The 17,328-nt window shown below is 38.5% G+C and overlaps 2 protein-coding genes across 3 annotated transcripts in view; one reads left to right on the forward strand and one right to left on the reverse strand.

Annotated features, from left to right (window-relative positions):
- The first annotated feature begins 70 nt into the window (after window positions 1–70).
- prrt2 (proline-rich transmembrane protein 2) lies at window positions 71–8,237 on the forward strand. 2 transcript variants are annotated; one of them, XM_059324514.1, is made up of 5 exons: window positions 71–603; window positions 2,824–3,118; window positions 3,302–3,597; window positions 4,734–4,863; window positions 6,337–8,237. In XM_059324514.1, the coding sequence occupies exons 2-5, from the start codon at window positions 2,887–2,889 to the stop codon at window positions 6,351–6,353; spliced, it is 675 nt and encodes a 224-aa protein (XP_059180497.1). In that variant the 5' UTR covers window positions 71–603; window positions 2,824–2,886; the 3' UTR covers window positions 6,354–8,237. The 2 variants fall into 2 exon arrangements, with proteins under 2 accessions (XP_059180497.1, XP_059180496.1); XM_059324513.1 differs by lacking the exon at window positions 6,337–8,237 and having other exon boundaries at window positions 4,734–6,315.
- Window positions 8,238–14,925: 6,688 nt separating this feature from the next.
- Window positions 14,926–17,328, reverse strand: part of LOC131960037 (double C2-like domain-containing protein alpha) — a 30,413-nt gene continuing 28,010 nt past the window's right edge. The window contains exon 12 of the mRNA XM_059325246.1: window positions 14,926–16,031. Coding sequence (XP_059181229.1) covers window positions 15,895–16,031 — 137 coding nt within the window. The 3' untranslated portion in view covers window positions 14,926–15,894. The remainder of the gene's footprint in view (window positions 16,032–17,328) is intronic.

Raw genomic sequence — 17,328 nt, forward strand, 5'->3', positions numbered from 1 at the left:
TCACTTTCACATCTGACCCATTGCACCCTGCCTCCTCTCTCAGATCAGTCACCCTCTCTGGGGGACAGCTGTGGCCCATTTCCTGTTTTAAAACCTAATTGGGCTAATTTTTTTCGAACTCGTCCTGTGCGAGGCGGAGACACGAAGATACATTTTTATCACCGACCTTTTATACAGCATCAGAAGATAAATATTCAGTGTGAAAAGCGTTTTTTTTAAGAGGGGTGTAGAGAGGAGGATGCTCTAATCCAGCCTCCACCTCCCCTCTCCTACAGCACGTAGTCTGGTTGATTTCACTTTTCATTTCACACACACCCCTCCTCTCTGATCCGCCCTGACATCCAGGAGCCTCCCCATACAGCTTCCCATCCATCCCAGCACACTGCGCTGGAGCGAGGCGCTACACCACCGCTTCTCCGGCGTTCACATTCAATATTGTTGGATTTCATGCAAGCGGAGCGACTTTGCACGTACATCGCGGCCGTAGAGGGATGTTTTGTCGTATCTGAGCTTTTTTTTTTTTTTTTTTTTTTGCACCTGAGAATAACGATGCCACAGGCAGGCACACTCCGGATGTGTTGAGACAGACGCCGGATTAAAAAGGTCAGTATGATTTATTCACATTTCCCTCGTGTATTGGTGTTAAATGCGGACTCAATAGTGTGGGTTTTCAAGGTGCATGCTTTTTCTGCCATCATTGCAATTTAGCAGCCCAAATCCACTGAATTTAAATCACGAGGAGCAGGCTAATTAATGCCCCCCTCCTCTTTCACTCGTCCATCCGAGTATTTCTCCTTTGTCTTCGTCCTTTTCTGTTCTGTCCTCTTTTACCTTTTGTTCTGAGCCCAACAACCGGCCACCATACCCTCGTTTAGCGCTTGTGTACACATGATGAAATAATGGTATGTACACACCTGCACGGAGATGGCTGCTGCCATCCTTTCAAAGGAACCTGTCTCCATCTGCCATGCCTTTGTACTGCCCGTGTCATTGTGACCTGCTTTCATTGTTACCTGAGATAGCTGGTCTTCTATTTTAATGCGAGGCCTGATTTATAGTGGGGGCAGTGCGTGCGTTTGATCTGTTTACCTCCAGTCTATTTATTTACAGTCCAGCATGACATAAGACGTGCTGAATAAATAAAAGAGGATGAATGTTATCTGAAATCAAAGTGGATTATAAAAGAGGCTTATGGTGATATTGAGCCTGGATACAAACCCTAAATCAGCCGAAACCGAGTATCTAGGGACTGTGAAAGTTATTAGAGTGAGCAGGATGGGCTGAATGTTGTGATTTTAAAACCTCAGCATTATTATTTCATTCGACCTCCCCGTGACTTAGAAAATGCATTCGGAATAAGCTTTAAAGGCCAAGTAGCTTTAGTGTGTACACAAGGATTTTGACTCTAGTTTTCTCATTCACTCAAGGTTTTTTACACAGAAAAAAACAAATGGCTAAAAAAAGGATAAAACGTGACTATGTACTGATATAAATAAATAAATACATAAAGTATCTTTATATGTTCATAAAACATTAACACAATAAATGTGTAATGCAGTGGTGCAGAAGGTGCTAGAATAAATGAGGAGTAATGTACAAGTTGCTTAATATACATGAGCTAGGTGGATATGATGCTACATATAGTAAAAACAACTTTTAATTTTAATAGCAACAGCCTGCCCCAAATATATATATATATATATATATAAATATGACATTTTGTACAAATATTTTATTCAAATTTAAACCATACGCTACTGACTCAGCATTGTACTCTCATAACCCTGACCTAATTAGTTTATTTCAAACATTATTCTTCCTTGACCGAAAACCTGGCACCTACAGTTCCCATAATGCCACTCGTGGTGTCTGGATGATAAAGACTCATTGCCCAAAACTGTCAATTTATGGTAAACAGAAAATGTTTGTAGCTCTGTCTGAAACTACAACATGCATTATCTCCCCAAGAGACGATTTGTGTTTCCCTTTAACATTACCAAATGCCAAAATTATGGAAAACACAACAAAACTATAAGGACACTCGGAAAGCACAGACTCCACCAGGGTCGTGCCATATTTCAGAGGGTCCAAAATTTCATGGGTGCTTCCTTGGCTCATGCTACACCTTTCCACCAAGTTTCATGAAAATCATTGTTTTTCCATAACCCTGCTGACAAACAGACAAACTGAGCCCAAACATAACCTGTGGTCAGTTAATGACGTGCCCTGTTTAAAAATTATTCCAGCAATTCTTTATCGGTGAAGCAGGAGCTGTAAGTCTAACAATTATATAATTTAACATTTTTATCTTATTTATTTGACTGTAAATCTTCTTTCGTGTAAAGAAGTAAGCTAGGTACTACTGTAGGCTAGAAAACAATAATGCACTCTGTAAAAAAAATAAATAAAGTTAATGCTCTAATGACAGATTAATGTGTATTTTAGTTCCCTCTCTTTTAGTTGTCTTGTTTTTATTATTATTATTGTCTTATTGTTTGGTAGGATAACCCCCTGAAGCAGAGACACTATTATTTTCCTTATACAGCAAAAGGCACCTTTAATATTTTGTATTGCACACAAAATAAAAAAAAATTTTGTTCTAAATATTGATCTTAAATTTTATTTGTTCAGAATCGCATGAAATCGAACTTTGGGGTGAGAAATTTCGATACTGCTACTCAAAATATTTTAGAGCACCCCATCCTCTCTGTTTTTAAATCCCACCAGAATCATTTTTGTACAGTCCCTAAGCTGATAAGAGCAGCATCTGTTCACAAAGATGTGTTTACAAAAAATGTTTAAAACCACTTTTCTGGCCCCCAGGTGAACTACAGGCAGCACACACAGGACTGGACCACAAACAGAGGCTTCATTTTTGCTGTCAGCATGGCTGTGAACATGATGCCAACTCCCGCCATTTGGCCAGGGGAGGACCAACCGTCGCTGCTGGATGAGGAGGCCTCTCTGACGAGCCAAGCCCCCATCTCTGTGCCATGCCCACCAGTCAGAGGTGAACCACTCATCCACAGCGGCAGCAGCAGCCCGGTCAGCACACGGCCTCCCCGCAGCAAATCCAAAGGCGAGCTAGTCATAGTCATCAACGAGAAGCTGCAGAACAGTAAGTGACTGAGTATGACCTCGTGTTAAGGCAGCGGGTGGGAGGAGGAGGGGAGGTCATACAGCTGCTTCGTCAGCTCACTCAGGGAAAGTTCCAGTGCATGACAGACTCCTGGTACACACACACATTCACCTCCTCCAGTGTTTCAAACGTTTGCCCGACCTTTTTGTCCCTCATGTGTAGGTAACGGGATCCACCAAACGCCCGCAGAGAGCGCCTCCCCAGTAATCTGCTCTCCTCCCAGAAGACAACACTCCATCTCTTACCCCCATCACAACAAGACCAGGAAGGGGAGCAGGGCGAGCTCCATCGGCTACACCGCCTTCTCGCCCAGGCCGTCGCTTTCTCGCCACTCAAGCATCGCCACCAACCCACCCTTAGACCGCACCAAGGTCAAAGACTACCTCCTACTCTCTGTGCTGGCCTGCTTCTGCCCCGTCTGGCCCATCAACATCGTGGGATTTGTCTACTCCATCATGGTGAGGAGAACAGGATCTTCTGTCTTTTTGTACAGGGGAAACAATTATAAATTATAGATATCACCATGAAATTTCCTAAATGGATTGCTTGCATTAAGATGGTTGTTATATTGGAAATTTTTCCAAATTTTGTGTTAAAATATGCAAATCAGGCATTATCTTATTAAATATGTGCTCATTTGCATAATTTTCTAGAACAGAAATCTGAACATTGTCCAGGTTAAAAAAAAATTCAAATTTTTGCCAAGGATTTAGGAATAAATTTCCATTTAAACAAGACTATGAATGATGTATGAACAACCTCCTCTCCAAAATGCTTCAACTGCAAAGTTTAGTGTATTCGAGTTCTACTTAAGTTGAGATTGAGAAAAAAATAATTTTGAGAAAACAGCTTTTAAAGAAAGGACAATTTCATGCATTTTGTAAAAAAATGCTGCCCTTCCATGTTAGCGGAGAGAAAATGGGCCAAACTAAAAACTCAAAGTAAACGTTAAATATATTTTCCTCAGAGATTGTTTCTGTTATATAGGAAGCTTTTATCACACTGTTGATTTGGCTCTTAATGAGTTATTTGCTGCTATAAAACAAAGATGTAACATCATGATTGACAGCTGTGATCGACTTGAGACCGGGCGGGTGGGTGTATTGGCGGGAATTCAATACCACGGTTACACCAGCCAATCACTACTGCGCAGACGCTGGCTCCGAATGAACAAGATGGCAGCTCACTTATCTGGGCTATTTTGGCTTCACTTTCACACAGCAGGACGAAATGGAGACATGTCGTCCATTCTTTATTCAGTCTATAAATATCACCATAAAACTTCACTAGTTGAGACATATATTTTTCTGCACTGGTTTTCTGATTTTTTTTTGTTTAAATATGCAAATTAAACGTTTTATAATGCGGAATTAGGAGAAATCTCCAGATGCAAGTCGACAAAGTGTAGTAAAAACACAGAAATGTGCTCTTCTTCTTCTCCTCTTTGTTTTTCTTTCCACTAGTTTGAAAGAAGACATGAAGCAAAATAGCCCAAAATCTCAAGTTTGACAACAGCATTAGCAACAGTGTTTTGCCTGCAGTGTCTCATATGCTGCTGTATCAAGCTAACAGATGCTTCAACCTTCTCTTGCAGTCCAAGAACAGCCTCGAGCAGGGAAACCTGGACGGCGCCGTGCGTCTGGGGCGTGTGGCCAAGATGCTCTCCATGGTGTCACTAGTAGGAGGGACGGTCATTATCATCGCCTGCATTGTCAACCTCGCCAGTGAGTCTCCCGAATCTGACCTTTAACCCCTAACCTTGTCTTTTTCCCTCTTGTCTGCAGTGATCCGTCCCTCTGAACACATGCCACCGCCACCGTTTCTCCCACCACAATATCATATTCAGCTCAATCTGACTGTTATCACTGATATTATGACCCTTCTCTGGAGATTTAAGCGCTAGTTACAATTGCCTGCACGAGTCTTGATACACTGCGGCACTGTAAGAACTATGTCATCGTTACACAAACATCAGATCATAATTAATCACATCGGACTCAAATCTACATTTTCTGACATGTTTCTTTATTTGCACGGGTGGCCTCCAGCCTCCAGCTGTAACTGACTGCATGCCTCATATTGATGTGTGTGTATCTGTAGAGTCGTGTGTGTGTCTGGTGTTTGCCTTGCCCTTGTTTGCTTGTACAAAATGTACTGTCCGTGGACCATATTTACATATAATCTGTGTCAGTGTGTGAGATGTTGGCATGCTCACAGGGCTAATAAATGTACATTTATTGTACCGAATAAAAGGATTCTGATAACAGATCAGTGATTATTCCTTTTTAAAGGCTAAGGTTGTCACTACACAGAATCTTAAACTTTAATATAATTCAATTATAAAAGAATATGCCACTGAACATAAATCAACACAGCTGATTTTCCTTTCTTGGGTTGAAAATCTGATTGTGATCTGTTTTTTGGGGTTTTTTTTAACAGCTTTGGTACTTTTGATACAAATCAAATGTGGATATAATACTATAAACATGGTATTGAAAAACTATCAATACTTTTGACAACCTCTAAAGAGAGGTCAGCGTTCCTACGAAGGCTAGAAATCCTTGAAAACACATGATACCATTTTAATTTGGCTTAAAGGTTTGAGAAGTGCTTGAATTTTGCATATAGTGCTTGAAACTTCCTGAAATGTATGTTATAATAGATGCCAAGTGTACTTACAAACATATGACACATTTTGAAAGATATAATTAAGTTGTTTAACTTCTGTATAACACTGTCTGGAAACCTAATTTAGATTTTAATACCACAGTAACATCTCATTTAAATAATTAGTATATATTTTTATAAAAATGTCATTTACCACAGCTGTAAAGAGCCAGAAAACGCTTGAAAATGCATCTTTAAAATGCTTGAAAATTGCTTGACATTATGTATGAAGGGTTAGTAAGTTAAATGATTCTTTGCCTCTTCATTTCAGTTCAAGTGGATACTTATCTGTACTTTGTTATTGGATGCAGCCTGTTGGGTCTCATTAAACCAAGACATGTCCTAATTAACGTAATGACTGTAAGAGCCGTTGTACACACAAGATGAGTTTAAGGGCTCTGGGACTCAACAACCCTCGTTTTTCTCATTATGTAACTTGTCCTCTGTAGTCTGCGAAAGTTTATACATCCATATTAAGTTGCAGAATATATAAAGCTCTTCGACTAATACGCTTCCTTCTTTTTTTTTAGTAAATGTGAAAACCTGAGTTTCATCCCAGGATGAAACTGGATAAGGCAACTGACCGTCTGGCCCGCACCTGCACCACCGTCTTTACCGCCTAGTCATTACCTGGATGTGTGACAAATATGCACCCGATATACAGTGCTTACTTGTATTTCTGTAATCTATATAAATCCCTTTTTGCTAATGGAAGAAAATAAAATATGCAAATGCTGCTGCTGTGGGTCAGGGGAGGAGGGTTTGTCTGTTAGATGGAGAAGGGAGTAGACAGTCTAATCAGCCCCTTCGTATTCTGCTCAACACATTCAGAACGGATCTTGAGAAACTCTTCCCATCATCACCCGCGGAACTGACTCCGACAAAGTGGACTAGAAAATGGGTAAACCAGAGGAGGTGGTTACAGAACGGGAAGGATTGCCTCCCAGTTTTCAGCACCACATGCAACAAAATGTCAGCCCAAGTTCATCCATCACTGCACCCGATGACAGAGTTCCAGCTTGCCGCTAAATCCCCTCGGCCTCGGATACTTGGAGAGGCTCCGGGATTTGTGGTCGCATCGGAATCACAGAGCAGAAATTCACCTGACTCCCACACAAAGAAGAAACACTCTGAATTCACAGTGTTTCTCTTATTTCTGACTCTTCTCTGTGGTTCTCGTCGCGCCCCGCCCCATACATCTAGTGATTGAGAGTGTGTACGGGTGGCAAAAGAGGATGAAAAAGAGACTTACCAAGGACTAGCAATGGGTGCTAATCTGAAAGGGATTATGGAAAGTCTCACACAGAAGGCACTGTCATCACTGCAAGGAAATTATGTGCCAAAACAGAATTTAAAAGACCCAACTCTGAATACAGAATTGTTGTAAAGAGGAAATGTTCCTGCTGCAACGTTGCTGTATATCCGCTCAACACCACTGACCACTGTGAGCCTTGGGAGGGTACATGTTCACCAAAAAACACTGTAGCAAGATACTATATGCTAATTATGCTACACCATCTATCTTTTGATAATGTTTGTAAAACATAATTTTGAAATTTCATAATGTGATGCTGTTGAAGTGCTGTGCCGCAGCTGACAGATGGTAGTATTGCATATTGGCACCACTATTTGGTTAACAAATTAAATAGCTTGTGATTGCAGTCAAAGTTTGTGGCTGCAGCCTTGTTCTGTATCCACAGGCAGCCGGTACTTCCAAACCAGACAGATTGTGGCTTTTTTGTCCCCCTTAATCTGCAATGAACACCTTAATTATGTACACCAGGGTTCGTACAAAGACTCATAAAATAAATGCATAATTTAACCATTATGTTTTCAAAGTTAGGATTATGCTTGATTTTGAATATACTCCATTATTTATTATTTATTATTGATTATTTGTTAAGGATTCTGTTAAAATGCATCAGAAAAGTATTCAAATCCCATAGTTGAAAACCAAACAATTACCAGAAAATGAATATCTAATTAGTCAAATAGTAAACCAAAAATCTTTCTTTTAATTTTTTCAATCTTGTCTCCCTGTGTCTCAAACTGGAAGAGCTAACTTGGCTAATACCTTAAGTCTTTTGATGAGCCCTTAATTCTGGAAATTAGCAAGCATTAACTAATTATGTTTAAGACATACAATCAGATGGTAAAAAGTCAAACATTAATTGCTCTGGATATAAATGAACTCAAACGTTATTTTTCACAATTCAAAAAGGCTTTCTGAGAATTTAGTGGTTTCAGTACCTCGACAGTGCTTGAAACATGCTTGAATTTTTCTCTTACGAACCCTGGTGCCCATTCTGTCGTCACACATGCTGTTTTCTGAATGTGTAAAACACTGATTCAAATATGGTTTTATGGATGTGTGAGAAATGAATAGCAGTACTGTGGAAAACTGCTTTTTAATCCTGATTTATTATTATTATTATTCTGTCTCCTGTGTATCCTTAACTAACCTCTAATCTTAATCTACCTGTGATTCTCACTGTGATCTGAAACCGCTCGGTTTCATCGAGAAAAGGATAAAACTCTCCTTATTTACTAGATCCTGGATTTTGAATCATGTACAGAAACTTCTCATAATGACCTGCAGACAATTTTGAAATGACTAAATATGGCATTCTTTTCCCTCTGTTAGCACTTAATATGTAAATTTAATTGTAATCAACAGTTGATGTATTCTGCAGATATAAATCTCAATATTGTGATAATTCTCTAGTTGATATGAGTTAGCATTCAGTAGTTATGATCTAACATAGGCACAGAAGCTGACAGTCATTGTGTTACCACCAGGCTTCTGTAATCTTTGTGGTTATTGGCATGTTGTGGATTTTTATTAATGTATGATGATAGAAATTGAAAATTACAATGATAAGCTGGCACTTGGAATATTATACTTCTTCAGCACATTCATAATAAAGACACAATGCATGCAACATGTTCTCTCTTTGTTGTTGTGCAGAGATAAAGAGCAGCAGTGGAGATTATAGAGGTTTTGTTTCTGTGGGAGAGAATGAGTGTCAAAAGTGAGTAATATCCAGAGAGCTTAGCCACTGAGGAGAGGTTGGGTTTGCAGTTTAGCAGATGAGAGCAAAAAAAAGGGGGTGAGTATTAATGTAGTTGTCTGCACCGTGATAGTGTGTAAGCTGCAGGGATTGAAAGCGAATGCTGTTGTCAGGCAATGGAGCGGAGGCAGCAGGAAGGGAGAGGCCCTGAGCCGAGGAAATACACTGTGCTGTAATGAGAGTTAATGCCTCAGATGACTTCCACTAAATCAAAGCAAAAATATCCCTCATTATTTTCTTTGAGGTTTTTTTAGGCCTTAAAGAAGCTATTACTATCTGCTGTTTACGCCAACCTATTTAAGTTATTAGCATTCAATACGAGAATAATAAATTGGCAATTTTTCACTATTACAATTTATTTGTTATAGATTTTTGCACTTAAACTGACAGCAGTAAGCATTTAAAGTGGGTGTACACAACAAACAGGATATTAATGTTGCAGTAAACAACTATTATCTATTTAAAGATAAAGGGGAGTAATGGTGTCCTGACCAGAGAATGAAGTGTTGCTTTGTGTGTGTTTTAATGTGAGCTTCTCAAAGAACAACAACAAACTGTTTTGTGAGCCGGTCCTTGAGTGTCCCACTCACTGCAGCTTTGCACTGTTCTCATATGGCAGTTATCACTGATGGCGCCTTCCTGAACCACGGAACTGTCCTGGAAGTGACCGACACTCGCTTGTTCCTCCTCAGATTACACTGTTAGCTCTGTCCCCATTGTTGCTGTTTTCAGGACTGTTTGGGTGGAGTTAGCACCATTAGCTGCTAGCCACCTTCATGGTGAGAGCCATGTGCGCAGGGAGTCGATATTCTGTGTACAGTCACTTGGTCTGTGCCACATTGGCCAATAAATTAACACCATACCATTTGTTTAAAGTAGCGTTGCAATTATTAGTCAATACAGGGAATTCTACAACTATTTTGATAATTAATGGTTTAAAAAGACTCTGCAGACATGCTAACCAAATGCTTACATATTCATGCTAGCATGCACACAATATCCATTTTAAAAAGCTGATATTTAGCAGGTCCAATGTTCACCATATTTGCCATCTTAGTTTAGCTTGCTAACATGCTAATTAGCACTAAGCAAAGGCTGTTGGAAATGTCATGGATTTGCAGGTATTTGGCAACACACATTTCTGATGCTTAACGCGTTTTGTTCAAGCTAACCAGTCGTATTGACGAGCTAACAAAACCATAGCTTTACAAATTATTTATTAACTTAATCTACGATCTAAACAAAATGGCAAGAGCACTGAAAAACATGACTAGAGGCCTTAAGACGTGATTATGTTTAATGTCCCCTACAACCACTATAGTCTCATTAAGCCACTTGTTAGCAACCAGCTTTTTAAAGACACATACAGCTACAAAAGTCACAAGGTGGGGGATTTGGGAACGTATTTTATGCCATACAACAACACGCAAACATCTCTTAAGCTTGTGTTCACCACAAACCTAATTTCGGGCATCTAACCACCAACCCATTGATGATATACTCTTTTTGTTGTTGTTGAGTAAATAGGCAATAAACCAGGCTATGCTGCCTTAGGGTGTGGCTTACTCTTGATTATATTTTCATTTTAGAACTAATACATCCGATAGTTGAGAGTATTTTAGTCAAAAAGGTGTCTAGCACCCGATACAAGAGCCATGCTACTAAAGGCCAAACATTTTCTAGCGTTTCAACTGTGAAAAGCTACTTTTCCTTGTCTTACATTAAAGTAAATGTATTATCTTTTGAATTTTTTTTACTGTTGGTCGGACAAAATAAGATATTTGAAGGAAATTGTGATGGGCAGCTTTTACTGTGTTCTGATGTCTTAACATGCAATTGATAAATTGAGAGAGAGGGGGAGAGAGAGAGAGGCTCGAGTTTGATAAACGATAAAGTGAAGTGAGTGCTCGGTCAGAACATAAAAAAATACTGTACATGCAAAATAAACATTCAGTATCTAAATAGACTCGTGTCACATGCAAAACTTCCTTTACTTCCAGAGATAAAAAAAAATCAACTACATTTGCAGAAATATGACAGCATTTTCTGACAACAGCAAATTCTCGCTCGGCAATGTCAACATTTTGACAGCAAAGGGTATTTTTGTTTGTACTCAGCTAATTTAATGGTAGGTATGTACAGTTGCAGCTGGAAAGAGGATCAGCGTACCAGACAGAGTCACATCCAGATGCAGTAAGTGGGTCAGGGATTATCCAGCTGGGTCATATAAACACTGAGGCAGTGAGTCAGCTTGGCAGCGTTCAGATTCATCATGATCATCCTGTCAGTCAGCAAAGCAAATAATGAGATATACTGACCTGTGGCGATGCTCTTCTATTAGTGCTTGCTTAATTTGCAAAGAGCACTGGAGCTGAACAAAAATCATTATCAGTGTGAATTAATGCTTCGATGGGCTGTCTGTTTGGGAAATAGGAAAGTGAAAAATATTCATTTGTTTTCTAAAGGACACTGTTAGTTTCCATAGCTGTCACATCAAAGAATATGTCCGTAAAGGCTCACCTTAACAGAAACTCCACTCCACTCTATCCAGTAATAACTGTCTGGAAGACACAGTTACTGTCAACACTGGGAATTTTCATCTTCCAGTCATAATAACTTAATAACAAAAAACTGTCAAAATGAAGTAGCTAATGCGATAAAAGAACATTCATTTCAAAACATCAAAGCAGGAAAAGCACATGTGTAACTCACTTCACTGGCAGTGCTTACGAATAAACCTAAATGGAATGAAGCCATAATCAATGTTATCTGTTACTGTGCCCTTTCTCTTGTGAAAGTGTTTGTCCTAAATAAAAAAAGGTCAGCTTCTGTGGCGCTCTGATAGGGCGGCCCATGAAAAGTGTTCCCATTGATTTGGTGAAATTATAGCATGATTTGAAAATGTCCATTTATTTATTTACTTATTTATTTAACCTGCAGTCTTTCTAACGGCCAGCAGGGGGCGGGTCGACTAGTAACAAAAAGAAGCGCATAGTATAGAGTGAAATTTACCCTATTTCTCACTCATTTTATCCCCTCAACAAACATTTTCCTTATGTTTATAGTCTCAAATTCTAGTTTAAAATTTTTGACAGTTCTATCTTTTAACATGTTTTGAATATGCCGTTTGAATGCCTGGTGTGAAAACAGTGATTCCAAATGAAGTTTGTCTCCTAAATGACTTAGAGAAATGCATTTTTTCCATCTTCGGAACGAGGTAATTGTGACAAAATTCCACACTAATACGCATGCGGAGAAGTAGATAATCTATGCAAATCTACTTGTGAACTGTGTTATAATTGATTATGATATCTACATGAAGCTTAATTGCAATGCCCTGAGCTTCAGGCTCATATTTGGCCCATTATTACTGCCACACTTTCTCTGCCCACTTCATCCTTTAACTTTTCACCACAGCCCTGGCTAGGTGGCAGTAATGTGCTCATTAATGTCTCTTTATAATGAAAACTACTTATCATCACAAAGTGGACTGAGAGCTCTATGGGGAAATATCACAATAATGTTTCCATTAGGGCTCTTAGATTGTCCTCATACTGTGGTGTCTCTTTATCCTTTATCTTCAGCAGTGGCCTTTTTTTCCACTGAATTGTTTATTATGCTTCCAGTTTTATTGTTATGAGATGACTTCTGCTGCCATAATATATGCAAGAGTTACATAATAACATGAGCTGAAATAATTCTAAATAATTATTTCCCCCCACAAAGCAAGGAACAATGCGAATGTTTATTAAATGAAAACCATTCCAGACAGCCAGATGTTACTAGTCTGTGATGTAACGTGCTACTCGTAGCTCTCATCATCATCTATTATGTGTTTTCTCAATCAGCAGTAATGCTGGTGATTGTCCCCGCAGAGAGGACACGACTTGTTTTTTATATAAATGTTTATGGTTTCACAGAAATCTGCTAAACCACTGGATTTTACATTAATCCTCCCTGCGTAGAAATAACTACTATTATTCAACAGTTAAAGTCTGTTTGCCTGTTGTTTTGCATTTTCTATTTTAATGTTTTATTCTGCAGCTTTTGTTGATTTTACATTTAATTAAACATCTTTATCACTAGATGGCCATCTCTTTAAAAGGTTGAGAATTGATTGTTTACTCTCCTCAAGTCATTTTTTTTTTTTTTTTTACAGTAATCTCAGTTTAGATCATTGAACAAAATCAGCAGCCCAGTCCTCCTTCCTGCAGCTTGCTAAAATGTGAAACGATTTGATCTTTTTTTTATCTGCAGGGACTCATACTTTTATTACATCTGGACCTGGACTATTGCAATGTTCTCTGTCTCTGTTTGTTTAAACAGCTTCAAAATGACTTCATAAAACAACAGATTACTCAGGAGGAGAGATTGTGCAGAAGCCCAGTTTCACACTGCAAAAAAGGGGTGTCTAAAAACAAGACACTAAATCTGAGTGACGGATAATTTCACTTGACAAGATTTCTTGAATTAAGATTGTTAAATCTAGAAATAAGCACGTTGAACACTTAGAATAAGGAATTAACTCTTAAAACAAGATAAATTATATACCACTATTATATATGTATGTATACGTATGTATTATATTTATGTATATAAATTATATACCACTTCTAAATCTTCTAAAGTTTTTTTAAAATCTTGGTCAGAAACAAATAATTTGCAGTGCAGCATTTAAATGTGCAATTTTAAAGTGATAGTTCGGACAAATAAGAAAGGCATTTCTCAAGCACATCTACATAAGTTTACTTATATTTGTATTAGCGGTTAGTCCAACATTAAGACAGTGTGTTAGGACCTGCAGAGGACGGAGGTCAGGCGAGGAACAAACAGTGACTAAGATGAAACAATAGAAGCCTTCTCTGATTGCACGGAGCTTCTTTCCTTCTCATGATACACAAGGAAATGCACACTAATCAGAAACTTTTTTTTATCTTCTACTGCAGATCGAGACCGAGTCTCCATCCTGGCATCCATGACTCGACTCTCAGCTGGTGGTCGTCATGATGCTCTGTCCATACAGCGTGTTTATCAGAAACATCCCCATGACCTGAAAAGTGAAAGGTTAGAAAATGAGATAGATAGATAGATAGATAGATAGATAGATAGATAGATAGATAGATAGATAGATAGATAGATAGATAGATAGATAAGTTTGTTTATTTTCTTGATTTTTGTTGTTGTTGTATAGCTTGTGTCTGATTTACTAATCCGGTATTGAAATTGCAATTCTTCAACCCACAACGCAGCATTTTCATTTTTATATTAAATATTCAGATAAGATTCTAACTGTTTAAGCTGTTATTATTGGCTTCCATATAATAGTTTAAAGTCTTAACAGAAGGGTTCGTTTGCAAAAACAGATGACTCAGCTTTATTTATTTTCTTGCTTTCCTGCGAAAATCATGCTTTTGTATGTGCAAGCCGGGGGATATCAGTCTGGTGCTGGGTTGTTTTGATAAGATAAAACAATAAAATATATATTCATAAATCATGTTTTTAATGGTGCACTCAAAATAAATTCAATCAAACTGGTGTTGGTTTTAATCTGTTTTTTCAAATTAACTCTTCAAACCAATCATAAATGACAGAATCACAGGTTTGTGAAGCTTGTGAAGTGTTAAATCAGCACTGATGCTTTTGTTGATTTTATTTATTTCTTTACTGCCAGAGAAGAGGCTGCAGCTGCAGATCCTGAAGGCTAGGTGGCAGTATTGGCTTTATTGGCTCGCCACTGAGCTGCATGTAAACATTAGAGATTCAAACAGGCCACTGTGGAGCAAATAGAACAGAAATTCAGGGATGCACGCAATAAATCAATATGAACGTTTTATGAAAAACAATCATGCACACTTTAAGTTCCAAAAGACAAACATCCAAAGCAAGTGAAACACATTTTATATTTACATATGAACACCACTGGTTATTTCCACATGCCTCTTTAACCACATGAGATACAACCTGCAGTTAGACAACACTGTGCTCTATACACCATTCATATTTGTAATTTAGATATCAAACAAAGGCTGATATTTTTTCAAAGGCTGACTATGACCATTCACAGCTCTCCATACACCAATCTGCTCTGAAACTTTCCTGTTAATTACACCGCTCTTCTCCTCCGTGCAAATTAGGGATTGTGAAGCAAAATTGGGTCAACATGTCACCGACAAGAAACTGACACTGTGATATTAGAGCTGACACATTAAACAACATTAAAAAGAACTGTGACCCTGAACGAAATAAAAAGTCTCTCCAGTGAATCAGAGCAGCAACACACCTCGGGAGAATTGGGAGCAACACAATGATAAACATCCTGCAGCAGAGCCTGGCACTATTAGTTTGCTCCATCAACACCAAACATGCAAATAACTGACACGAACCATCAACATGGAAGAACCAACAGCCTCTCTTGTTTTCTGCAGGCGACCCAACAGCAGATCAATAAGATACAAAGTGTCTGACAGTGTTAAGACCACTTGGAGGCCTTTCGGAAGCATTTGGCAAAACATTATTGCAAGGGAGAGGTATGTGCGCTGTGAGATGGATGATCAGAACGGTGTCAGCGGTTAATGAAAATAACAGGCCGAATGTAATGAGAGCAAGTCAACCTGACATGAGAGTGGAATAATTCAGCTTTCTACCTCATTATATTTTCTTGCACGATTTCAATTTTCCTTGTTGATTGAGATCTGGCCAGTTTGGAGCAGTGCACGGGAGCATTTAGATTGATTTAAATCCACAAAAGGGGACATGGATCCCAATGAATACGATTATGAAAATTCTCATGCCGTGTGGACGGTTTCCCAGATTTGCATCAAGTCTATTTAGATCCAAGATTAGAGTATTGATCTCTGAGTGTGACCCCCCCCTCCCTCCCTTTGGGTATGCTCTTATGAATTATGATCTCATTTATGACACAAAGTAAGTAGGATGTGAATCCTTCATAGTCATGCAGAAAATCCTCAGAGCATGCGATGAAACGTCAGGTAGTCTCTCCAGTGTCAGAGGATCAGTTCATTCCTGCAGCGAGGATCCGGGCAGCTCGTTAGTCAGCGTGTGCCAGCGCTCCACCTTTTTGCCCTTGTTCTTCAGACAGTCTATCCAGTGCTGCAGGGTTTCTCCCTGTGAGTGACACCCTAAGGACACACCGCCTTACCAGTGCACAGACAAGAAAAAAAGATAGTCAGTGTGACTCGAGAGGAAAGTCAATGTTTGAGAAACAAACTAAACTGTATTTAAAGCTGGGGTAGGACGTTTTATATCTAGTGCCAATGAGCTTTTGGCAATTTGGCATTTCAGACAGGGCTTATGTAACAGCTGTAGTGATAAACTGAAAACGTCTCACACGCTGCAAAAGTACAAAAGTTAACAAACAAATATGAAAATGTATGATGACATGTTGGCATTTTGTCTGATATTCACAGAAGAGGATTATGGCCAGGTAGGAGAAAAAAACAGTGAGAGGAGGAATTTTCTTTTTCATTATACAGTTCAAGAAAAAAGTTTAAATTTCGGGAATAAAGTCAACTTTTTGTGTTCGTTAAAGTTAGAAAGATATTCACAGATTGGTTGTTCCTGTTGTTAATATGTCATCAGAGGAACATTGTTTTCTGTCCAAACAGTTAGGTAGACTGCAGGCTACAACCTGATTTTCATCACTGTCATAAAATAAGAGCAATAACCACAATATTTAAGAGTGTAACAGTACTAAAAATCCTCTGACACATAAATGAGCTATTCTTGCTAATAGGCTGCCACGACTGCTTTGATGTAATTTATGTGAATTTTTTAGACATAATTAGACATATTGAGGAGAATCAGGTTGTAGTTTGCAGTGTACTTCACCGAACTCTAAAAGCTGCCTTTATTCTCAACATTTGGACTTTTTCCTCAAAGTGTACAATCCATTCATTTTTTCCTCCTCTAGTTATTTTTTTCCTACCTGGCCCTAATCCTCTTCCATAGATAATACTTTTGATGTCGATAGGAAGAGTAGTCTTAATCAGATGTAGCTTCAACCTACAACTTTTTGGTCCTTTGAAGATCTTCTACATTGTGTTTTTTGGGTTGTTTAGTTTTTTGCTGAAATGTTTTATTAGCAGTTATTGCATATTTTATGGTCTTTTTCCCTTAATTGTTTTCCCAATTCAAATCAAAACTAATTGTGCCTCAAGATATGAAAAAAATATGAATATTTATTATTATTTATAATTTTAAGTATTCATGATTAAAGTCTATAGTATTTTCTTTCTGCGTCGAATGATTCAGAATCAACCATCAGATAGAGCTGAGTGTTGAAAAGGCTGCTACATTGTCTCTACTGGATTTAAAATAGACCTGAGTGATGGAGGGAATAAGTAGCTTCTTCTAAATGTCACAGTTAAAGTGACTGATCGAGTTGTCTTTTTTTATTGGAGGATAATTATTTTTTGGGATCTTTATCACTTT

The sequence above is a fragment of the Centropristis striata genome, chromosome 21 (genome assembly GCF_030273125.1).
Source record: "Centropristis striata isolate RG_2023a ecotype Rhode Island chromosome 21, C.striata_1.0, whole genome shotgun sequence".
In the NCBI taxonomy this organism is placed as follows: domain Eukaryota; kingdom Metazoa; phylum Chordata; class Actinopteri; order Perciformes; family Serranidae; genus Centropristis; species Centropristis striata.